Source organism: Heteronotia binoei, chromosome 7 (genome assembly GCF_032191835.1).
Source record: "Heteronotia binoei isolate CCM8104 ecotype False Entrance Well chromosome 7, APGP_CSIRO_Hbin_v1, whole genome shotgun sequence".
NCBI lineage: Eukaryota > Metazoa > Chordata > Lepidosauria > Squamata > Gekkonidae > Heteronotia > Heteronotia binoei.
In genome coordinates, this window is record NC_083229.1 from 34,632,665 (window position 1) to 34,658,642 (window position 25,978).

General features: G+C 41.3%; 1 protein-coding gene across 3 annotated transcripts in view; it reads right to left on the reverse strand.

Annotated features, from left to right (window-relative positions):
* Positions 1 to 11,378: 11,378 nt before the first annotated feature.
* ZFPM2 (zinc finger protein, FOG family member 2) overlaps positions 11,379 to 25,978 on the reverse strand; it is a 552,362-nt gene continuing 537,762 nt past the window's right edge. For all 3 annotated transcript variants that reach the window (XM_060243337.1, XM_060243336.1, XM_060243338.1), the window contains 3 exons: positions 18,739 to 18,945; positions 16,132 to 16,356; positions 11,379 to 14,868 (listed from right to left, as the gene is read on the reverse strand). In XM_060243337.1, the coding sequence (XP_060099320.1) occupies positions 12,371 to 14,868; positions 16,132 to 16,356; positions 18,739 to 18,945 (2,930 nt within the window). In that variant the 3' untranslated portion in view covers positions 11,379 to 12,370. The remainder of the gene's footprint in view (positions 14,869 to 16,131; positions 16,357 to 18,738; positions 18,946 to 25,978) is intronic.

Consider the following 25,978-nt stretch of genomic DNA (forward strand, 5'->3'; position numbering starts at 1 on the left):
ATCTTCAGTGAGTTATCTATCTCAACTCCAAGATCTCTATCCTGGTCAGTTACTACCAGTTTGAACCCCATCAATGTATATTTATGGTTAGGATTTTTGGTTCCAATGTGTGTTGCTTTGCATTTGCCCATGTTGAACCTCATTTGCCACATTGATGCCCTCTTGCTCAGCCTCAGCAGATTCCTCTGGAGTACCTCCCAGCTCTCCCTGGTACTCAATACCCTTAACAACTTAATGTCATTTGCAAATGTAGCCACTTCACTGCTTACTCCCAACTTCAAATAATTAATGAACAAGTTAAAAAGCACTGGACGTCGTATTGAACTCTGCAGTTTCCAATGTGAAACCTGCCCATTTCACTGTTTCCTATTAATTAACAAGTTTTTAATCCACAAGAGGACTTGCCCTCTTATCCCACAACTGCTGAGTTTACTTAGGAGCTTGTGATGAGGGACTTTATCAAAAGCTTTCTGGAAGTCTGGGTAAACATCATCTACTGGGTCTCCCTTGTCCACATGCTTGTTCATCCCCTCAAAGAACTACAAAGGTTAGTGAGACAAGATCTTCCCTTACAGAATCAATGCTGATTCTTCCTCAATAGCTTTTGTTCATCAGTGTGCCTACTATTTCTATCTTTAATAACGGATTTCATCAACTTGCCTGGTATTGATGTTAGATTAATTGGCCTGCAGTTTCCCAGTTCTCTTTTGAAAACTTTAGCTTTCTACCAGTCCTCAGGAATAGAGGCAGATTTTAGTGATAGTGATAGATTGCATATTTTCGTCAGGAGATCCACAAGTTCACATTTGAGTTTTTTTCAGAACTCTTGGAATGTCCTCTGAGCCTCATTATTTGTCTTTTAATTTGTCCATCAGGCATAGGACCTCCTTTCTCATCACCTCAATCCAGCTCAGGTTTTTCAACACTTCTCCTGACACTGGCAGTTCTGAAGTGGGCAAACACTTCTGAACTTCCAGTATCACAGTTTTAAACAGTCTGCAAGCTTCCTGAAGGGATTTTACCCACTTTACCTTCCCTTCAGATTTTTTCGATACAAGCCCCCTCATTTGAGAGAAGTTTCCCTTTCTAAGTTAAATGTGGTTGTGTTGGACTTTTTGGGCAACTCCCTATTTACATAAATGCTAAATTTAACAGCATTATGGTCACTGCTCCCAACAGGTGCTATCACAATTACGTCTCTCTCACCAAGTCCAGGATTGTCTTCCCCCTCCCCCAGTACGTTCTGTGACCATCTGCTCCATGGTAAGTCATTGAGAGCATTTAGAAACCAAATCTCTTTCTCCTGACTTGAATGCACATTGACCAAGTCAATGTGTGGGTAGTTAAAATCACCTATTATGACAAGTATTTAATCTAGCTGCTATCCTTAATTCCTTTGTTTTAAAATCATCTTTGAACCTTTGATCTGATGGCCAATAACAAACTTTCACAGTTAAGCTTCATTTTGGGTCCACTATTTCTACCTATAGTATTTCTGTTAGATTCTCAGTTTTACTGGATTATATATCCTCTCTGACATTCAGAGCCACTCTACCTTCAACCCTTCCCTTCCTAGCCTTCTGATATAATTTATATCCAGGATTCACTGTATCCCAGTGATTATCATCCCACAAAGTTTCTGAAATGCCCACATTGCCTATATTCTCCTCTGACAATAAGCATCCCAGCATCCCCATTTTACCTTGGACACTTCTAGCATTTGCATATAAACATTTATAATTCCCTAGACTTCTTAGGCCTGAGACCTCCCTCCTGTGGACTCCAGTCCTTGTCAGGCAATTGTTTGTCACTCTCTTAGTGGCCAGCCCTAATCCATTTCCATCTAACAGCTGCCCCTTCATTTCTTAGGGATGAGTCATCCTCAAACAGAAACATTTCATCTCCTGTCAGCTTTCTCCCAGGATTTAGTTTAAATACTGCTTTGCCACCTTTTTTTTATTTAAGTGCCCAGAGCCTGTTCTTTCTTGAGGTAAATGGAAGCCATCTCTTTTGCAAAGGTCCTGCTTGTTCAAAAAAGCATTCCAGTTTCTACCAAACTTAAACCTTTCCTCCCTATACCATCATCTTATTTGCATGCTCGGAATCCTAATTTATGCCTGTCTAGCTGCCCTGTGCAGCACTTCTGAGAAGTCTATTAATGTCTGCTTGTCCTGTGACTGGGTCCAGAAAGACAGATATCTTCCACTGAAGTACTTGTATCAAGGGAATAACAGGACCCAACTTGTGATCCCAGATGAGAGTGTACTAATGAACTTTTCAAAGGCTTTGAGGACCTCCACCATGTGGGAGAAAGTTCCCTGCTCCTTATTGTTGAACTCTCCCCCTCCCCAGTCAATGTTGATCCCAAAGGCCACCTTGTTCTGAGCACTCTTCTGCTCCACTAGATGCTCAAGCATGGCACAGTTGAAGTCCTACTGAGTGCTGATGTTACTGATCACTTTACCCACTGTCATAGCAGATGGGTAACCTTCATATTGCATGAGATGTGACTTGTGAGATTCCAGAAGCCATCATGTTGCCTGTGGAGGCACCGTGCTTACCCATGTCACTGACAGTGCCGGATTAAACCCTGTGGAGGCCCCTAGGCAGTTGAAATTTCAGGGGGCCCCTCACAAATTATCTCCTAATATCTCCTGCAGGCACCTTCTCAAGAGCCCAGCCTAGGGCCCCTAAAGGTGTAGGGGACCATAGGCCGGTGTTTACTTGGCCTATTTGTTAATCTGGCCTGGTCACCAAGTGTTTCTAAATGGCAGCAGACATGACAGTCGCTGTGTGAGCCTTGTCCAGTTCCTCAGCATGGAGACTGACTGATGCAAGTACACACTTGCGTCTGCATCCTCCCAGTCTATGATGTCAAGTTGGGGAAAATGCTGTTCCCAAAAATGAAAACTTAAAAATCAGAAGTAGAAAGAAAGCCTAGCAATAGCCACCTCAGTGGCATCTCTGCCTCGTGCTGGTTGCGGCACTCTCACACAGAACATCCTCAGGTTACCACCAGTGTGTGTTCAGCAAGAGATACAGTGACTGCTGCAGATAACAGCAAGTCTAGTGGTTGGATATGAAGTGCACAGATCTCCCGCAAGAGAGGTACAACTATGTCTTCACATGATCCCTGGTCATCAAGACCCAATGTGGTGTAGTAGTTAAGAGGGGATCAGGACAAACACATCATGTTGTGGGAGAAAGAATGATGAGATAGCAGCATCTCAGGGTGTGCCTTCATCTCTTCCTTTTACACCATCTCCAGCTTGACTCACTATAATCTGCTGCCTTTGATTTTTTTTTCTTCTGCAGCACTAACCTGCAATTGCCTACATAACCTTTTTTTAACCTACACCCAGGCTTTCTTCAATTGTATTTTTCTTTAGGAAATCTGGTTTTGACTTTGTAGCATAAAAACTGGCTATTTTTTTTTTACCTACAACCTGTGATGGAAGTATGGAACTCTTATTAAAGTCTTATTTTATTTTATTTTTCTTAGTGTACAAGCAAAGTCTATTTTTTTAAGAGCCAGTTTGGTGTAGTGGTTAAGTGTGAGGACTCTTATCTGGGAGAACCGGGTTTGATTTCCCACTCCTCCACTTGCAGCTGCTGGAATGGCCTTGGGTCAGCCATAGCTCTGGCAGAGGTTGTCCTTGAAAGGGCAGCTGTGAGAGCCCTCTCCAGCCCTACCCACCTCACAGGGTGTCTGTTGTGGGGGAGGAAGGTAAAGGAGATTGTGAGCCGCTCTGAGACTCTTCGGAGTGGAGGGCGGGATATAAATCCAATATCATATTATTATTATTATTCCTAGTCTTTCTGAAAATTTGACTAAAATATCAGCTTAAAACCCATTTTTCTCAATTACCTGGCTTCAGTTCAATTCAGTTAGCTATTAATTTTTTGAATAATTTTTTGAAGTAAATCTGTGGTCCATTTAAAACAAACAAACAAACAAATGTTTTCTTGATTTGGAAGCTGGCAAAAGCTGTCACTCAGCTTTTTTGGGGGGGGCGAGGGGGACTTTCTGAAAAATCAGTTTAAAGGACCTGTGGTCCCTTTTAATGGGGCTTGCAGGGCCATGAACTGCACAAAATGGTTTGGTTTGTAAATAAGTCTCCTGGTTTAGGGTTCAGTCACAAACCATGTTTCCCCCTAATTTTTATGCCCATCCCTACTTTAGGGAGTCTCAGGGGAGGGCATTAGAGAATTAGTATGGGGCATTAGAGAATTAGTATGGGGTAGATCAGGTGCTCCCTAACTTTTCCTTTGTCTTTTCCTGCTGCTGTCCCTTTATTACCTAGAAGTGCTGCTTACTCTCAGGGGCTCCTTCTGGTCACTTACCTTGTCTCTCTCTCCCTTTGTCCACCATGAGAGCTAGACATGCTTTCTACAATCTCTCTTCACTTTAAATTAGATTGATATCTAGAAGCCTAGTCAGCCTTAAGAACATAAAACAGCCATGTTGGATCAGGCCAATGGCCCATCCAGTTCAACACTGTCACACAGTGGCAAAAAAACCCAGCTGCCATCAGAAGGTCCACCAGTGGGGCCAGGACACTAGAAGCCCTCCCACTGTGCCTCCCCAATCACCAAGAATACAGAGCATCACTTGCCCCAGACAGAGAGTTCCATCTATACCTTGCGGCTAATAGCCACTGCTGGACCTCTGCTCCATATGTTTATCCAATCTCGTCTTGAAGACTTTCCTGTCTAGTATGGAGTTCTCGGACAATAAAGAACTTCTGTTTCTTTTCTAAGTAACAAGCCTAAGTGCATACATATTCCTTATGCAGACAGGCTACAGAACTATGTTGAACAGAATCTCAGCTCTGCTTTCAACAATTGCCTCATAGTGCCAGTTGCTGAGGTTTGGAGCTAAGGGCTGAAATAGATGCCACCATGTCCCTGAGTCTACCATAGGGACAGGTGCCATTTTAGAGTTTTAATTTTTACATTTCAAAATGCTATAGAGGCCTGATCCTATTCAGGATTACAGCACAAGGAAGGAGACAGGGGTCCCTGGCTGCTTTATGCTGCAGTCTCCAAAAGGATTACCCTCTCTCATGGTGTTATACATTTTTTTTAAAAAAATCAAGATTCAAAAATTGCACTGCATCCCTCTGGCACACTCAAGGATGCAGTATCATCCAGTTTGGCCCTAAGTTAACTAGGAATTGCTAGCTTGAAACCTAAGTGGCACAGTGCAGGAAGAAGGTATTACCTCTTTCTGCCTACAGAAGGTGAGAGAATTGGGAGCTAAACCATGGGTGAGAGTGTGTATCTCATGGAGCACCTAATATCATACCCCCGATTCCAGGATAAACTGTTGGGGCTCTGCTCCCCTTCGTAGATGAAAGAGTCCTTGGGATGTGTGGTTTATTAGGATCACAGGAAACACTGTACCTCTGAGCCTAAGTTTACTCCTCTGTGGTGTTCTGCTAATGTGAAACCAATCAAGCCCTTAAAAGGTGTTAAAATCCTAGACTGGAAAAGAAAATTATGATCTCCAAATCAAATCCCACCCCTCATCTACATGTTTTTTGAGGGGAACTGGCAAAATTTAAAAATGACACCTCCTTATGGGCCCATATAACAGAATGGACCATACCCAATTTGGCCCCCCTCAAGCGGCACCTGGGGCAAATGCCCCCTCTGCTCCCCCCCTAGTTCCAGCCCAGGCAGAGGCCACCCCCCTTTTCCTCCCCCCTCCTTCAGTTTGTGTTCAATAATCTTTAATATCCTGTGTTTCTTGAAGGGCAATGACTATTCTCCATTCTCACAGAATTGTGGTTTGGTGGACAGGAGGTGCACAGATGGGTGGTGTGGGGGACCAGGCAGAAACCAAGTTCTTTGCTGTGTGCAGTTTATTCTCCAAGTGCTCAACCACAACCTGACATAGTCCCAGACTGTGTTACAAAGAACTCTGTACTTAGCAGGTCTGATTGTCCTACGATTGAAAGGTTGCCTGGAGGTTAGTTGACACTCCAGGTTAGGGTTGCCAAGTCCAATTAAAGAAAAATCTGGGGACTTTGGGGGCGGAGCCAGGAGACTTTGGGGGTGGAGCCAGGAGACATTGGGGGTGGAGCCAGGAACAAGGATGTGACAAGCATAATTGAACTCCAAGGGAGTTCTGGCCATCACATTTAAAGGGACAGCTCACCTTTTTAAATGCCTTTCTTCCATAGGAAATAATTAAGGATAGGGGCACCATCTTTTGGGGCTCATAGAATTGGACCCTCTGGTCCAATCGTTTTGAAACTTGGGGGGTATTTTGGGGAGAGGTACTAGATGCTATACTAAAAATTTGGTGCCTCTACCTAAAAAAATAGCCCCCCCAGAGCCCCCAATACCCACGGATCAATTCCCTATTATTCCCCATGGGAATTGTTCTCCATAGGGAATAATAGAGTGCCTAGTAGACATTTCCCTCCCCCCCCACGCTTTCTAAAGGGGGGGAGGGCCTCCATACCAGGGAATCCCCCCTCCCTCTCTCTCACACACACAAATACTTACCAGATCTTCTTCCGGAGAACTCTTGCTGTGAAAACGAAAGCAAAGAAAGGGAGGGGCCGTTCTCCAAAGCCCTTCCGGTTTCCTCCTTCCTGCCCAGCCTTAAAGGGGCAGACATTTTACAAACTGCTCAGGAGCTCTACACCAACATGAACCCTACAGGTATGTTCTCCCCCCCTCCGCTTCCCAATTTCTGGAGTCCGGGGGATGAAGCTGCGAACCCAGAAGTCTCCCGGCAAAGTGGGGGGGGGGCTGGGAAGCCTACTCCAGGTCCTGATCTGAAGGACTGGGGTTGTCTCTCTGCACTCTAAGGTCTTCAGGAGCCTTCTGTTCTGCTTCCAGCACTAAACTCCTGGCAGCCTCTCCCCTTGGTTTGCCTCTGCTGCTTAAATTCCTCCTTTCCTCACCTGCCACCTCCCCCCTCAGCTGCCTCTCCTTGTCTCTTACCTGCAACTGAGAAGGTGCTGACCCTGCAGCCTTCAGGGGCTTACTGTCCCATAGGCTCACTGCCTCCTGACAGGTGGATAAAGTGTTTTAACATACAAGCTAACATTTTTTCAGTATACCTGTGGAATCTCATAAATATGTGTACATTCCTACTCAGTCTGTCACAGGCCTGGTTTTGGTAGCGTTCTGATAGGCATGGAGTACTCACATGTGCTATTATATGTTGACAGTTGCCATCTGAAAACCTGGATAGAGTAGGAGGGAGCAGAGCAACATGAAGGCGATAGGCTGTTTTTGACTGATATTTAAAAAAATTTCCGGTGTCCTTGTGTAAGAATACACAAATATGACTTATGTAACGTTCTGACAGACACTGTCTTTATATAAGGTTTTGACTTCTCACAAAATATCTAGCTGGAGGTGAAACTATTTTCCCGCTCAAACTGTCATTGTTGGTGGATGGGGCGATAGTGCTTTTAATGGAAAAGCTGTAGAGAGAGAGAGAATGCACTCTGAAGGGCGGCCCAACAACAGTGATCTTTCATAAGGTAGTAGGCCTAATGCAATTCAGTAGTTGAATTTTACCTCAGAAAGCTGGCATGTGTTCTGACAAGAGTTGTTTCTGCTCTTGCTTTCTCTGCTATGCTTCCTTTTCCTTTGACCAGGAAATAGGTTCACAGTTTTTTAACTTTTACATACACACAGAACACAAGGCAGGAGGCCTTTGGCTGAACTGTCAGGGTAGGCTTCTGGCCTTATGCTTCTGAACATTTTCTCTTATTCTCTGAAGATGTCCCCAACTCACTGATATTTAGGCACTACAGAACAATGTTTTGTAATACAGAGGGAGCCATTTCTCCTCCCTGACTTGGGGTTAAAATTCTGAGGTTTAGTGTCCTTAAATTTAACTGTGTCAAATTTCAGTTTAGTAGCTTGGCTAGATGGTAATTAACATATGGATGTATCTAGGGCTTTTTTGGTAGAAAAGGCCCAGCAGGAACTCATTTGCATATTAGGCTACATCCCCTCACATCACCATTGTTTCACACAGGGTTTTGTAGAAAAAGCCCAGCAGAAGCTAATTTGCATATCAGGCCACACTCCCTGACACCAAGCCAGCCGGAACTGTGTTCCTGCTCAGAAAAAACCCTGGATGTATCATTCTCTTCCTCTACAAGTTTGACATCTATCACTAGCTCTCATCCCTAGATATCATGATCTGAGCAAACTAAATATTCCATTCATATATTTTTGTGCTTAATAGTTATATTTGGCTATATGTTGTGTAAGTATGGTTTTAATGTGCTCTACTGAATTCCTATATTAAATAAATGAAGTATTAGTTTCTCAACTTTCCTCTTTTCATACCTGCAGTCTCCTATTGCTGTTTTTTCATAATTTTTAAAGGACAGGGACCTCTCTGGGGTCTAGTGTCATAGAGTTTATCCTCCAAAGCACCTGTTTTCTCCAGGAAAACTGTAATCTGGAGATGAACTGAAAATCCATGGAATCTCCAGGTCCCACCTGGAGACTTGTCATCCTTAGGCACTTCCTATGTGCGCAGAGGCTGGGAGAGGGAAGTACTGGGGCTGGCAAACTTTAATAAAAGTCTTTCTTAAAACCTGTATTAAGTTGGTTGGTGCAAATGGGAATTAATTGGGAGCTAGTAAAATGGTACTGTTGTGGAAAAGAACTGCCAGCAAGGGAACCTGGAGTGGGGATGGCAGTGCTTACTTGTAGATAGATACCTGTTGTACCACCAGAAATGATGGTGTGAGTGGACCAACCCACAACCTTGGGTTCTCAATTTTATTTTAACAATTGATATGGCCATATATAAAGTTCATTTTCTGAATGTAGTCATTTGAAAGCAAATCCTGTTAGCAAGTAAATCCTACTTGTATCTTTTTTCTTTCTCTCAAGAGGAAGGAACTAGTTCTTTTTAAATGTGAGGCTTGCATACAATAGCCAACACCTGTCTTTTACAGAGAAAGATTATAAATGTACTACATTTTCTCTTTGTTCTTCTCCCTTAAGAGCTCTTAACTCCGTGCCAATATCTCAGTAATCTCATCTTGCTATTAAATATTTGCATACCCAACCTGAAAATGAGAGAGTTAATGGGTGCAAAGAAAAATTGGATATATTCTATCCATTTATAAAAATTCGTATCTGTCCTTGGAGATGTGGAATTCTGGATTAATCACCCTAGAATAGCCATGGGAGCAAAGAATATCATTAGTTTAAAAACTCAGCTGGCTACGTTTATAGAGGATATTGCATGATAAATTTTAAGCTGGTGCTTACACAGTGGCCCAGTGGGAATGGAAGATGTTATTTTTCCCCTAAGCTATTCTCCCTTCCTCCACAGCAACAGCGATGCTTCAAAATGAGGATAGCATTTGAAGAATAAAGAAAACTTTCTCATGGGAAATTTCAATGGATAGCCTTATACTACTTAGTTGTTTCACACATGGGGGTTCAGTTGACCACACAGTTGAGAAGATGGAAGAAATTGTAACATGGTCTGCCTAGCAGCAGTATTCTTTTATTTTTCCTTCCAATTTGTGACTTTCTTCTCTGAATCTTGATACCTGTACATGTATCAGGAAAGCTTTTTCTTTTCTTTTAAAGTTCATTCGTATAACATACCTGGATTACTCCTGCAGCCTGGTTGTGGCACACTATACAATGGATAATGTAGTCCATGTGGTCAGCTTCAGAGTACTGAGAAGCCTTTGTCAGTCCAGGGCATTGGAATAATAGAAATGTTTTTATACATGAACCTCATATGTAAATATTTAGGTGGGGTCCTAACACAGCACAGTTTTGACAGATACACTTCACAAATTTATTCATGATCTTAACTTTTTAAATACACACATAGTTTCCTGCCCTACCTGGATCAATTGCATGTTCCTAAACCACAGGAGGGGCATATCTATTATTGTCTTGGATCACCTGCCTAAAGCTGAAATTACACAGCTGTCTCTCTGGTAGTCTGCTGCAGCCAAAATAACAGAAGTAATGACCAACACATTTATAATTAAATTCTTTATAAACCCCAGTTCATCACATACAAGGAACTGGTTGGTACCCAGGGCTGCAGACAGCAGAAATTTGGGGGATGGGAGCAGAGATTTTGTGCAGATTTGATACTATGAGACTTTGGCACAGTTAGCTAATTACAAAAGCTAATTGATTCTTCTTCAGAATAATCTCATTTTGCCAATTCATCAGCTGTTGGGGATGGGTCACATCTACTTTGAATGGGTTGTTTACACTTGTGACTGCATTTTGTTTTCACCTGTGCTCTGCAATGTAATACACCATGTACTGGGAGAGCAATCCAGAATAGATCTACTCAGAAATAAGTCTCATGTTATTCAGTGGTCTGTTCTCCCAGGAAAAGAGCTAGATTTGAGTCCAGCAGCACCTTAGAGACCAACAAGAGAAAACTTCTCATTAAAAAAAAACAAAACAAAACTTTTTCCAGGAAATTGTCTTTAGGATTATAGCTCTGGTCTAGTCCCTCTCTATGTAACAGCATTCTTTCATCACAACCTTTGGCCATTTGTAACCTGGGATTTAAATATATCTGCCAACTTAGTATCTCTGATAACTTCATCTATCTGATAAAGTTGGTTCTGGCTCATTTTAGTCCTATAAGACTCTCTTGCTGCTGAAGATGGCTTCCTATGTCTGCTATGTTCCTCAGCTCAATAATGGATGTTCACTGTGGTATAATTAGTAATGACATAATGATTGCCACTGATGTACAGATATGTGATAAGTATCAGCCCATCGAGGCATCAAGTGTTAGGAATGGTTCCACTCCTTTAAAGTTGCAGAAGTTCACTGGTGCTGTGTTCCATTCCTCCTTAATTCCAATTTAAGTAGGATAATTTTTTTAAAAATCCATATGTAGAATTGCAACTATCAGTAACTTCAGTTCACTTGCATACTTTTACACCTTTCTGTTAGTAAGGTGCATAGGAGCACTCTTGACATTTGAAAAAACTCTACAGAAGAATAATCTTGGTAAAAATGCACACAATAACACACCAAGATAGTTTTTTGCATTTTGTTGTTGATATACTCATTCATATGAGGAAGGAAAAAAGGATTAAAGAGACTCAGAAAACTGGAAGCTGCAGAAAACCATGCATTCACTGTGCAAAATCTGATTATTATTATTTTTAAAAAATCAAACTATGGATACTCCCTAATGCATCAGTTTCACTTTGGAAACAAGGCCTGGTAGTGTGGAACATCAAACTCTGAGGAGAAACTCGGACAAGAATTTTGGAAGCATTCCTATTAACTGTACAGCACACACTGGCGATATGTTCAGCTAGCTACTGATATTTCTTGAGCTTTTGAAGCTGTTGTGAATGAATCAATTACTACCAGACCAGTCAGATGATCTGGAATTTTATTCCATCCATATACATGCATAGTAACAACATTTGTTGAGAAATTATTTCTATCAGAAGTAGAACATTATCTCTGTGATCACCAGTTGCAGTATTGCTACTCTTATATTTAAATATCTCTTATAAATGAATTAAATTCATACTTGCAGCATTGAGTTAAGGATTTCATTTTGTCTGTGTCTTTCAAAAGATAAAACTGATAGATAGGATCTCATTACTTACAATACTGCTTCCAGTAATTTTTGTTCATTCTTTATAAAGTATTGCATTTAACAGCAAAGGTTTAAAAATTGAGACAGAGATGCATCAGCGAAAGAAAATACAAGTACTATACAAGGAAAAAAATTGCCATCTTCGTTTTAACGGACATTTCAGGTTAAGAAAGTGGACAGGAACATACCGCTACATACAAATGCAAAGCCTAGTGACTAAGATCCTGTATCTGCTAAAATATAAAGTGCAAACTGAGCCAAATTCTTCAAAAAATATTGAATTTTTAAGGCGAACTTTACAGCATAGTTGAAACTTTTTGCAAGTTATATTTTAGCATCTACATCTGCAATAGCTTATAAGAAAAAAAATCAGGATACACAGGTGCTTTTGAAGCTATTTCTAAAATGCTTTTCCGTATAGTTTGTGACTATTTTCTTTAAAATCTACTATACAGTGCAAACCATATGTGCTACACAATAACTATACAATAACATTACAAATGACTTTAATATAAAGTTTTTTTTAAATAAAAAATAACTACAGCTATGAATACTGCTGGTAAAATAAATTAATTGTATTGAAAATGGCACCAAGAATACACTTTACTAATGGACTGTAATGGAAGTACACCTTTAAAGTCTTCAACTCAGCAATAATGAATAAACGCCTGATTGTCCAGAAGTATTACAAACAGCTCTCTCTTCCAACTGTATGGAATAATATACTAAACACAGGTTGGTACCAAAGGTGGACCAAGAATCTCATTTGACATGTTCTGCTGCATGTGATGAGCAATAAAACTTCTTATGAGTTATAAAGTTTGATAGGTTGTTGAACTGGATGTCACAGAGACGGCAATACTTTCCACTGGTAGGAGCCTGAGTGGAACCATTCACACCTTTTGCTATACTAGATAATTGTTCTTCTGCTGCAGGGATCGTTGGAGAGACATTTTCATTGGCAGCTAAAACATTATCAGAGGCCCAAGATGGAGATTTGTGTCCATCTTCATGCTGCTGAGGATTCTGGGAAATGTTCTCTTGCTGTGGATTGGCTGTGGGCCTTTCTTCCTGTTTTAGTCCACCATTAACAATTACCATGCCTCTGTTTTTTGGCAATAGTGGCAGAGATTCCTTCTTCTGTGCAGGGCACCCATTTGAGGGGGTCTGGCTCTTCAAAGATTCACTTTCAGCATTTGTACTTTGATCTGCATCATTATTATGGACAACAAGGGAACTAGAAATATAATCACTTGGCTTTATTCCGTAATATGGAGAAAGCTGATCTGCTCCTTTAGCTTTCTTTATTGCTCCTGGATAAAGGCATTGTGGGAGAAACAAGTGTTTGTTTTCTTCTTTTGTAGCAATGAGCTGGGCAGCTTCACTAAAGACTTTAAGTCCTTGAAGAGTTGCTAAGTGCGTAGAAAACAAGTTCCCATTGGGAGACGACTGTTTTGAGTTTCCGTTTTTCTCGCATTTGATTATGCTACGTTCATAACTGACCTCAGGACTGTTGCGTTCACTTTCTGGGTTTTGAAATACCTTGCCATCCAGTGGTCCCATTTCATTACGCTGGTGCACAGTGACAGGGCAAAAATTCTGCTTATGAGCCAGGTAATTCTCTACCTTGTTGAAACTGATCTTGCATACTGTGCATTCATGGTAGTCCAGCAACCTTTTGGGGGAAGTGGATGTCCTATCAGATTGGGGCAGACATTTTTTGCTGAGGTCTATAGGTGCATCCATCTCCAAGCAAGAAACCGTTGAATGCGGTGCATCACATTTTGAGGGTGGGACACATTTGCTAATGGATAGTGATGTTTCTAAATGCTTTGAGACCATTCCTGGAAAGATATCACAGCGTGGATGGTAGCAGTCTCCAATAGTATCAGTGGGCTCCTGTGAAGATGTGCATGGGTTAGCAAGATTAGCCACTTCAAGAAATCGCTGTTGGACAAGCTGTGGCCTTTGCTCTTGCTCTGGTAGGCACATCTCATACATCTTCCTTCGCTTGCGTGTACGCATCGTCCTCTGCATAGCAGGCACTTTGCTGGAAGCAGATCTCTTAAGTGGTGGATCGTGGCGTGTAGCACAGTAATACTGCTTGTGAACCATATATGTTTCATGCCTACTGAACGTAATATTGCATGCTTCGCATGTGGTTTTGTTGGGATCACTTTCTCCTTCTATTAATGGTGCAGTAGTTGGGTTCTTCCCATCCAAAGGTTTCCCATTAATTTTTTCATCGTTGTTGGCTGCATTTGACAGCTTCTTCACCTGTGAAGGAAAGTCTTTTTCATGTCCCTTACTGTTTGGCCCAATAATGTCTAATACAGAAGAGGAGTTGATACAGGATGCCTGAAGGAGCTGATTTTCTGGGTCTGAAGTATGAGGTGTAGTATTCAAAATATTGATTGAGTTTTGACCGTTGTTGGGACTTACAGCCTCGGGCAGCTTTTCTGAAACACTGGCAAAATCTGGTGACTTGGTCATCTGTTGCCATCGGCTGCTGCAATAATGCTTTTTGTGTACTAAGTAGTTGTCCAAATTGTTGAATGTTATGTTGCACTCAAAGCAGGTAGCTCCTTTTGGCATGAGTGGGCTGTAAATGACAGGGGGGTAGCTGTTACTTCCATGCCTCAGCCGTCGGTGAACCAGCTCCGACATTTTGGCTAAGATCTCAGAAGCCTGAGGAACCACTGTGATGTCCTGGGGGAAAGCAAACTGAGAAAGAAAAGGCCCCATGGAGAAAGATGGGCCCAGATTAGGCTGGACTGGTGAAGAGGCAAGCCGTGGGCTAGAGGGTTCAGATTTAATTTTAGTGTAGGAAAAGCTTTGCTTGGTTGTGGCAGCTTGTGTTTCTGGCCTCTGATTGGGAAGAAAAAGGGGAGTCTTTTTTTCACATTTGTCCAGCTCAGTGTCAGAACTTGCATCCTTTGTGTGCATTGGCTTTTGGCCCTGGGAGCCGTCATTTCTGTTAAGGGGATCTGCAGCTGTCTGCAAAGCCTCTTCATTGCCAGTTGGAGAATGTTCAGTGTCACTTTCTCTCTGCAGTTTGTTGCCTGGGACGTGTAGGTCTTGGTGCTGCAGCAGCTCCCTCTGAGTCTGGAAGCCAAAATGGCAGTGGGTACATCTAAAGGCAGCTTGAGTGAGATGTGAGAACAGATGCTGATGGAAGTTAATCACAGAGTCTGCGGTGTAGCTGCAAACTGTGCATTTCAGGCTAGCACCAGAGGGAAGAAACTCTTCCATTTTTACTCCTGTGGAGTATAAAAACACTGCAAGTTAGTAAGTGTCTTTCCTCCAAGATCATAGTAGTTAAAACTGAACCATAGGCCAGATGGAGTCTTTTCACAGCCACTTAGTGTAGGAGATTGCAAGGTAATTTCACTCTTGTGCTATTAGTGCTTGTATCAGTTAGGTTTTTTGAGAGGGGGGTTGTATTTGTGCTGACTGACACCACTGAAATGCATGGGCAAAATTAATCCCTCTGTGAAATTCTGGTAACAAGCACTTAACAAGCAACTGAAGAGAAATATGTGGACCCGACTGAGACTTCTCAGATTCTGACTGCATTCCTGGACTTATTGAGTGACAGGAGCTGAGATGCTAGTGAGTATGACAGACATGCCACAATTAGGATCACCAGAAGGCTGTTATTCGTCCTTCACAAAATGTTTCTAACCTGGCCAGTACAAAGACCAGAATAACCTCTTTGTTGACCTCTCACCCCAACTTCCTTTTTTTCTTAGGAATTTTATTTTAAATATTGGTAAATGTTAAGTCACTGGGTTATGAAAGAAACTTCAAATTAGAAATAAGTAATTCATTCTAGAATTGGGATTTCAAGGTGTCTTAGGATCCAGCAGTGAATGAATTGCTAATCTATTAGTGACTTTTGTAATGGTCAATTAAACTGTTTGAATTACTTCTCTTTCTGCTGTTACCTCACCCCAAATCTACCATTTACTTGGTGGCCTCTCTGGCCTATCCTCTGATATTATCATTACTTAGCAAGCATCTGGCAATCTGTGTTGAGCCCGTAGGCCGCAAGATTGTCTAGTCAGATCTGCATCACTGTGGGGAGGGGAAGGGAGGGTGATTGTAAGCCACTTTGAAAATTCTTAGGGCAGAGAAAAGTGGGGTATAAAAACCAACTCTTCTGTCATTTAGACCATTTCTACATATCTGTAAAAGTATGTAATAAAAATCAGATAAAGCTAGAACTGTTGCAAGAACTGATATCCAGAATAGATCCAAATAGGCAGCCATGTTGGTCTGAAGTAGTAGAACAAAATAGGAGTCAATTGCACCTTTAAGACCAACTGAATAAAACTAAGTTGGTCTTAAAGGTGCAATTGACTCCTGTTTTGATATCCAGAATAGTATAGGTACGTATATAATTAATGCAGCATAGAAGAGAGGTACCTAAGTTTGGTGATTGTTTGTACCTTGAGCACAATGATGAAAATCTGAAGCATTCAAAGAAAAAGAAAATCCAGGAGAGCCACTGTTTCACTTACCACTGTGAGAATTTAGATGGATTTCTAGGGTCCTGGCATTCGAAAAGCTTTTGGTGCACTGTGGAAAGGGACAGACACTAGATATCTGCTGAATATTCTCATCATTTTCTTCTGATAGCTGAGCTCCTTCTCGTTGCCTCCCGCTGCAGTAGTACATGAGGTGAGCCTGCAGATTTCGCTCACTCCGATACCAAATACCACAAGATTTGCAGGGGAATATATCCTCTATGAGAGAGGGAAAAGAATAACAGGTGTGAGCAAGCCATAGTTTAGTCCTGCCAACAAATCTTGAGTGCAACAAGTCTAAGCTGGCTGAGTGTATTTTAAAAATACTCATTTAACAGCAGGCTGGCAGTATAGCATATGATTTGCAAACAAGACTTATAACTAGAAACAGTATAAGAACGTCTCCCCCCCCCCCCAAAAAAAAAAAAAAAAAAAAGGTTTCTGAGTCCTGGCACACAATGAGTGAATCTGAAATATACATATTATTATCTTGAGAATTAGGGCTGTTCATACAATGAATTATTCAAAGTAGTCTTAAAAGGTGCTCCTGATTCGCTGATTAAATTTATTATATATTACACACAAGGATATTACACACAAATGCATAGATATGAAGCACTAATTTAGAAGAGGCATTTCCTCATCTCTTTAAAGCATAAAGTAGGGTGTCTGAGGTAGTGATTGAAATGTTCATATGTATAATTTGTAGCCAAAATGCCTTTTCTTCACAAGTGTTGTTGTATTAAAATGCAAGCATTTCCAGATCTAAATAAATAATTGACATTGTCGGATTAAAATGCATAAAACTAACCATTTAAATTATCTTTAATCAGAAGTAGCTCTACTAAAAACACAAGTCCTCTAGAGATAAACTCCAGGAAATTAAGGTGCTCAGTCAAGAGAGAAACAAACTGTAGGTGCAATCCTAAGGATATTTTCCTGGGTGTAAGACCCACTGAGTAACATTTGAGTAAACCTGTTTAGAATTATTTTCTGTGTGCATTGCACAATTCTGAAATATCACAAGTAGCCAGATCCATTCCTCCCCATTACTCACTTGCTGAAGATCATCAGTCAAGAGGTGTGGTGGCAAGTGTCGTCAAGTCACAGCTGACTTTTGACCAACCCATGGGTTTTCAAGGCACAAGAGACGTTCAGAGGTAGTTTGCCATTGCCTGCATCAATGTCACAGCCCTGGTATTCCTTGGAGGTTTCCCAACCCTGCTTAGCTTCCAAGATCTGATGAGATCAGATTAACCTGGGCTATCCAAGTCAGAACAGTTAAGAGGTGACTGAGGCCACTTCCATCCCTCCCAAGGCCAATCTTGATTGAAATTAATTTGGGTAATATCTCCTTCAAGATTTCTGGAAACTGTATAGCCATCACCTTGGCCCAGAATGGAACGTTGACCACAACCCATAATTATTTAGGTCATCTATGTCCAAGGATGCTTTCTTCAGTTGGTGTCTCGTGACTACTGCTTTTAAATGTCAAAACTGCACCTTCCTGCAGAGGTGTATTCCTTAGCTCCAGGAGCTACTTGAACACATGAAGCTTATATTGAATCAGATCACTGGTCCATCTAAGTCAGTATTGTCTACTCAGACTGACAATAGCTCTCCAGGATCTTAGGCAGAGGTCTTTCACATCAGCTCCTTTAACTGGAGATGCTGGGGATTCAATCTAGGAACCTCTGCATGCCAAGATGATGCTTGACCACTCAGCCGCTCCCCTACTTGACTAACCCAAACTACTGTCAGCCATGAAGGGCAAGAATTCAGCCTAGACACTTTGAGCTGCACATCTGGATGAAGATGTCATTAGAACTCACCAGACTGTCCTCCAATACCATTCTTAGACTAAGCTAAACTAGAAGCATTTAACTCACTGCTGTATATTTAAAATGACAATGTATATTTATGTACCATGTAAATATATGATATTTAGAAATAGTCAGTTTGAGACTTAAGACTGAAATAAAATAACACATTGTTAGGGGGAAAATACAGATGTAATTTTTAAAAAACCTGCTGGATGTTTTGTTAAATTCATATGATTAAAGATATCTGTTGTTTCACAGCAACTGGACTAATCAATAGATTCTTCTGTCATGGAATGCAGCAAATGGGTAATACCAAAGCTGCATTCATTATTGGAACAGATGACGTCTCTTCTTTGATTTGGGTCTGGTCTAGACAAGCAGCTCATCAGATGTTACACCTATTCTTGCACTATATCACTTCAGAATGTCAGCAGGGCATTGTAACTTGATCACCAGTCAACAGTTTTTTATAATTGTACATACTAAGCATATCAGGAAAAAGGCCAAAACTTGTCTATATTTTGTACACATCTATATTTCCCAAATTTGGGTGACCATTCAGTCATTCAGTGGTGCCATCTTCCGCAGCAGGCTGTGTAGAATCCCAAAAAAGCTTCTGAAGACTTTTAAAAAATTGACTTGAAGCTTTTCCTGGCAAACTTTTTTTGGGGGGAGGGGGAACACTCCAAGCAGACCACTAATCTTCTGAGATGGGGTAAGCCACACAATTAATTGCATTATATTGTATTTTGAAACAAACAGGGGGTAGAACACTCACTATTGACAATAGCTGTCGGCAAAATGGATGCCATAGCTGCTTGTTGAGGGAGCAACTGTATGGAGTCCAACAATCGAGCAGGATACATCCCCTCTGTTAGAGTCATCTGAGTGGCAGCTTGCAGCCTTGAGTCAAAATCCACAACAAAGGCAATTAGCTCTTCCCCCTCGGCAATGGCTTTTGTGGTTGTACACCAAAGCTGTCCTCCTGCAAATACAAACATACACAAAAAGAAGGGGGGGAATAATGGGTAATGATTACGTTTTACAGCACATCAGGCACTGAGCAGCTACATTTGGTCAAGGAGAAGAATGACAACCCTCTTCCTTTACATCTCTCTTTTCATGTCTGTGCAGGAGTGTTTAAAACAATGCTTTGATGCATCCATGCTGAAAATACAGTTAGAAGCTACATAACCGAAACCGCAAAGGAATTATAACTGTTCTGTAACTCTTCCATGATCCATTAAATCACTTAATTACAGCCCTTTGTCTCATGAAAATCTGGCATTCCCATTCAAATTTATTTTTCACCAGTTTCTGTCCAGCCATTTCATTCAATTTCTTGGAATTTCTTCTGTACTGTATCTGGATATGTGCTATGTGTATTCACTACAATATCTATGCACATGAAAACAATACCTGACGGCAATACACAGATATCCTTGTAAGATCATCTGCCATCGCCCCTATTCTCCCCCCCCCCCCCCAAAAAAAGTGCCCACCTTCACTTGTATACTAATACTACTAGTTTGTTCAAATACATCTTTGTTTTAAAAGGGAAACTTTCTTCAAACAGCAAGATATACTATAACTTTGCTCAGTAAATGTCACGTGCTATGCATTGAAAAGAAAATTAACTATGCAAGTAATGCACTAATGTATTTGAATGCGATAGTGAACACTCATTTATTTAACATGTTTAGACAGGCACAGCACTTATGTTGTGTTATCTCTACTCTTAGTCCTAGATACCTATCCAGTACAGTTATGGCTGAAATAATGTTGCATACTTTGCATGTTAGAATCCCCGTTCTTCTGCAGCTTTTGAGAATATAGCAAAAACTACAGTCGAGGGGGGGGGGGCAGACTGGGTGCCAGTTTGATAAGTAATATTGCTGTGTTTATCTTGCAGCATAACTGCCTTTTCAACTACACTTCATTTTCTCCCCTTCCTCAAAGAGATTACAGTTTTAAAACAACTTGTTGCAAAAATCTGGTGGAAGAGATAACAACAGTGTATGATATGCAACAGCTAAATAGAAGAATTAGGACATTGTTTTAGAGGAATCTTGGACAATTAATTAATCCAGTCCTATTAGCTTTCAAAGAGAAGCAAACAAAACAGCGTCACTGACAATGTGTTTGGGAGGGGGAACTAAGGCCTCAAAGTGATGCAGAAGTTTCAAAGAAAAAAATAAAAAGTTTCCTGTGTTCACCCTTTGCTAGTAATACGGCTGGATTTGTCTATAAAGATTGCAAGTGAATTTATTAGGAGATAGTGAGTATAATTTCAAGGTTTCCTGCTTTCTGTAATTCAGGACATAAAGAGTTCCTCTCTGGAGATGTACTGCTTATGTAAAAACTTCCAATTTTTTGAAAAACAGAATCATGGAAGTACAAGAAATCATGCAGAATAAGAAAGGTATCTGCAGATTTGTTTACTTTGTGTAATTTATCTGAATCATTAAATTGTGCTTTCTTGTAAATTTCTCAGGCACCGAATACACAGAGTAATGAAAGAGGGGAATGCCTGCTCTTTCTGGCTTCAATTCTTCCTTTCTTCCTCTTTTTCCTAGTTGGGATTGATTGATACTACTCAAGACGTATAGCTCAGAGGAGGGAGGGAGGAAGACAGAAAGAAAGAAAGAAAGAAAGAAAGAAAGAAAGAAAGAAAGAAAGAAAGAAAGAAAGAAAGAAAGAAAGAAAGAAAGAAACTTACATCATAAAGCCTTCAAGCATGCAATCAGAACAAGTTTTCTGCTTGCTACTTCCTTGTGTAAAACTCCCTAAATGTCCAGGATATTTACACAGTTTCATTCACAATCCACTCCCAGGCCTTCCTGGGCCTTAAAATTGTGAAGAACGGAGGGAGGAGGGGGTTCCGTGGGGGGGGGGAGTGGCACTGCACAGCACCGTGGAGGGCCGGCGAGGCTGCCTAGGGTGCTATGTGCCCTAGGGATAGCCCTGCCTGAAGCAGATAGCCCTAGTAAGAATTTTTTTTGACATTATACTATACTTTTTCACCAACCAAGAGTGAAAAATTTCAGCTATATCTAAAACTGAGAAAGTCCCATCATTTATCTGTCTTCTCTTCTACACATCTTTCTGTGCCTGTAGCAATTTTACCCTCCTGCCAACTTAATGCCCATATACCAGGAGTGGCCAACGGTAGCTCTCCAGATGTTTTTTGCCTACAACTCCCATCAGCCCCAGCCAGCATGGGAGCTGATGGGAGTTGTAGGCAAAAAACATATGGAGAGCTACCATTGGCCACCCCTGCCATATACTACTCAACATCTGCTTTGTTCTACCACACCAACATTGACCTTGGTTTTTACATAGTTCCCGGTTGTTGTGGGCCTTGGACAACCAGGCCCCCTTTCTCCTTTGGCACAGCTCCTTTCTCCTTATCTCTTCTATTTGGCCCCTCCCCTCTGTCTCTCTCTTTTCTTCTTTAACTCCCTTTTACATTTCCATTTGCTTTAGGGTTTCCAGGTCTGTGTTGGAAAATACCTGGAGACTTTGGAGGTGGAGCTGGGAGAGGGTGGGGTTTGGGGAGGGGAGGGGCCTCAGCATGGTACAATGCCATACAGTCCATCTTCCAAAGCAGCCTTTTTCTCCAGGGAAGCTGATCTCTGCCAGATGGAGATCAGTTGTAAAAGCGGGAGATCTCCAGGCCCTACCTGGAGGCTGCCAACCCTAATTTGCTTACTCAGGTAAAGGAAATCATATAACATTTTGCTTTCTTTATTACAATTTATTATTTTGTATAAAACCAAACAGAATACAGTTTCCATGATTCTTTCCTTCCTTCCTGTAGATCTTGAGTAGCATTTATCAAATGTAACTGGGAATATGAGGAAGAAAGGAAGAATTCAGATCAGAAAGGGCCAGGCCTCGGATTCAACAGGAGCTCACAGGAGTGAAGCGCCTGAATCTTTCTGGCAGTTCCACCTCATCCTTCCCAACTTGTCCATTGAATAGTAGGTGCACCTATAGTCGTCCACTGAATAATTGGTGCAGTTGCATAACAATCCCTGGATGAGTTCCATCACCTTTTCCCCTACAAAATGACCCCTGGACAGGGCTAGTATATATGCTACACAGACATGTGTTCTCTTGTATGTTGCCGGAACTCTCATGACTGCACTAAAAATTTAGCTAAAATGAGTATCTTTTCTACTCTTGATCTGCAAGCAATTTAGAAACAAGCATATCTACTGAGGACTCTGTCTACTGTTGTATCAAAGGTTTAATCTATTTCTGCCTTGCCTTATTATACCAGGGACATTCAAACAGAACATGTTTTACAGATTCAATATTATTTGGAACTCTATTCAATGAAATTGGCATCTGACCTTTGCCTAGCTAGAATTGTCTCTGGCATGCAGTGATACAAGATTCCAGTTGTGCAGACAGCAAGAAACACCTGAGGTTTTTTTTTTTCTAGAACAATAGCTTGCACTCCTTTGCCACCATTATCATAGCATGGGCCACAGATATTAGACACCAAGAATCCAAACTTTTCTGCCATCTTGTACAGTCTACAAGATCTTGTGTGTGATTAGAGTGAGCAAATTGTCCCTTGGTGCCTTAGTAGTGAGAGCTCAACAGACATTTGATTTCTCAAATAATTCATTGCCATAAAATAATAAGATAAACTTTGTCAGTACTGCTTCTGCCCTACCTCAACCAATGCAAAGGGGTATTCTGCTTTCAAATCATATTCCCTAATGCAAGCCCTCTCTCTGACCCTAATGGATCTTTGGAACCCAGCCATGGTCCATGCTCAGAGAGCAAGGTTGTCTGGGGTCAATCCAGAGATTGCCAGTACCTTTAAACTGTCTGAAGTAGTATGAGAGGAAACAACCAATTACTCTTTTGAACTCCTCCCTTTTCACCCCATTCTGTGCTCAAAACTAGTTGAAAGGCAGATATGGATGTGAGGGGAAACAGTAGCTTCCTTGCTTACATATTCAAATAATATTTGCACTAAATTAAAACGAAGTGCTTTTCCCCACCATGTTTTCGATGCAGCTCAGGTTTTCCCCTCCCTTACAAACAATATCATTTGTGAGTCATTGTTCTCCCTTTGCTTCCCCCTCCCCATGTTTTTGCAAACCACCTTTAAGGTGAGAAAATGCAAGAGAAGTGCGGGACCAACAACCTGTAGACAATACTGTCTGTAAGGAAAGCTGTATCAAAAACCTGGTGTAGAAAAGCCCCACATTAGGATTTTCTCTGTTCTTCACCTCTTTGTGATGGTCTTCCAGTACAACTAATGCCTTTCCTATTAAGAAAAAGATTGCAAATGAAAATTAAAACAGCTCCTAACACTCTGTAGAAAGGAGGGTTGGAACTTTCTGGTCTTCGTCATGTTTAGGATCTGGGCTTTTGTGACAACAGCTGCAAACAAGAAGCTTATAAATGACCTTCATAATTGCTGTTAAAATTGTAGTGAAGTGCACTGCAAATTGCAAAAGTAAAGAAAAGAGTCACAGTTCAAAGTTGATTGCATTTTGGAAATTCATGCTTCTGTTAACAAGAATCTGTTGCCTCAAATATCTCCAATGGCTGCCAATTTTTTTATGTGCTCTTTTTATTATTTATGAAATCAGAGCCTGCAGAATGTCATGCAGACCTCTGCTGATAAACTCTAATTAAGATTAAGACAAGTCCTTTGGAAAGGATCCCATCATTAGCAAACATGATAAACACACACACACACACATATAGAAGAAGAAGAAGATATTGGATTTATATCCCGCCCTCCACTCCGAAGAGTCTCAGAGCGGCTCACAATCTCCTTTACCTTCCTCCCCCACAACAGTCACCCTGTGAGGTGGGTGGGGCTGGAGAGGGCTCTCACAGCAGTTGCCCTTTCAAGGACAATCTCTGCCAGAGCAATGGCTGACCCAAGGCCATTCCAGCAGGTGCAAGTGGAGGAGTGGGGAATCAAACCCGGTTCTCCCAGATAAGAGTCCGCACACTTAACCACTACACCAAACCGGCTCTTAAAAAAATAGACTTTGCTTGTACACTAAGAAAAATAAAATATACAGAATACTCCCTACTTGTCAAACTGGAACTCGTCAGTAGCCTAACAGTATTATCTGTTGCTAGGCTACAACACTGACAAAGGTTCAATTATATTGTATGGTCATACCTAGAGTGTACCATAAGCAAATTGTATCTCTCATAAAGGCATAGAACTTCAGCCATGCTATCTGAAATTCGAAGCTTCTCACAATGCCACAAATCAGGTTAATAATTATACAATGCACAGCCCAAAAAAGAGACAGAAACCTTTGAGAAGCATTGTGCTGGCACAATCGTTTCTAATTTAGCTCTATGATTGATAGACACTTGTTTTGTACGAGAACAAAATGCACTCAGTAGGGAGCTGTAAACCATGGAACTACATCTGGGCTCATCAAAATGAGGAACACAACTCAGCATAAAACGCATGTGAAAAATCAAGCCAATGAAATCCTGCACAGTAGTAGATGATGCAGGAATACTCATACCCTGACCCAAAACACATCATGACAATAAAGCCCAGCTCATATTATCCGCTGCATGGTTGCTGCTGGAAGCCAAGAGCATAGCTAGAGCTTTGTATGGCCAGAGTTTTGTGTAAAGCAGCTCCATACAGTGCTATAGCACTTCTGACCTTTGTGACAACATTTTTGAATTGCTGCAAGTGTGTGACCAGCCATTTCACATGTTTTTTACATGGCGATCACACATCTGATAGAATGTTCACACAACCTCTTAGCTGCACTGACTGCATTCATGTTGGGAAATTCTAATGGTGCATTTTAACCAAACTCCCCTTGATGGGAACTCAGTGGGGAAGACTGCGAGGTCAGGATACCTCTATGCGCTGGAGCACCTGCAGACTAGGATAACAGTGTTTAGGATCTGGGTATCCCCACATTTGGACATCCATAAATGGGTAGATGAGGAGCACAAAGGAGGAAAAAAAAACCCACCAACAACCAACAGCATATATACTGGGGTAAAGTCTTACATAGTAAAAATGGTAAGATAGAGGATGGGAACCCTATTCTGACAATCCTTTGACTTCCTTCTCTATGAAAATTAACATATTTGGGGGATTTTGTAAATATTTTCTCTTTATGTGCTTTAAAAAACTGGCTTGTTCTAAAAGAACAATGTTAAATTCAGGACCCATGCTGGAGAATTTTCCTCAAAATCAGAGGCATGATACTGCTTCCGATTAATGCTTCTCTTGCTACTATCAGCTTAGGCTTTCCAAAGGGGAAATGCTATAAATAGTTTTAACTTTCCTCCTAAGACACAGGCAGTGGCAAAATGCAATTCAGCCATGCTCCGACTGGTTTCAGGTATCTTGAAGACAGAGGCCATCCTGGAGTGTTTCTGAATGATTGTGTGGAACAAGCTCTGGCTATTTATTAAAGTGCTTGAAATGAGCCCAGAGCCACAGAATATGTCTCGATATTTTTTGGGGGAGGTGGCTATCAGGATTTGTTGGGTTGCTAATCAGCCTCAGCCTACTGTGCAACTGAGCTGTGCAATGTTTTTTGTTCTTCCTTTCCGTTTCTCATTTGCACGTAATGCCTTGACTCTGTCACTGCACAGCAGCAGAAGTGTCCATTTCCTGTATACACATGTTTTTGTGAAGGAGGGTCAGAAGACTATCTGGGCTCATTGAATCGACAACTTGTATTCGTCTGCAGACTTAAAATGGCACCCAGGCGCAATCAGCTTTCCTCCTGTCTAAATGAATAGCTTCCACTTTGTGAAAAGGCATTTTAATAATAGCTCTGAGAAGAATATGTTTGTTTGCATATATGTTTGCCTAGGGCCTGTCTTTTATTTTAAGCATTTAAAGGGAATTCACAAACCCACAGCCAGACACTTTCCCTGGAGCGGAGGTGTGTCTATTTACTCAACTACTCAGAATAACTTCCCCTTACCAAACAATGCTCCATTAATGCCTGCTGCAAGTCTGTATCTCCAGCTTTTGACAT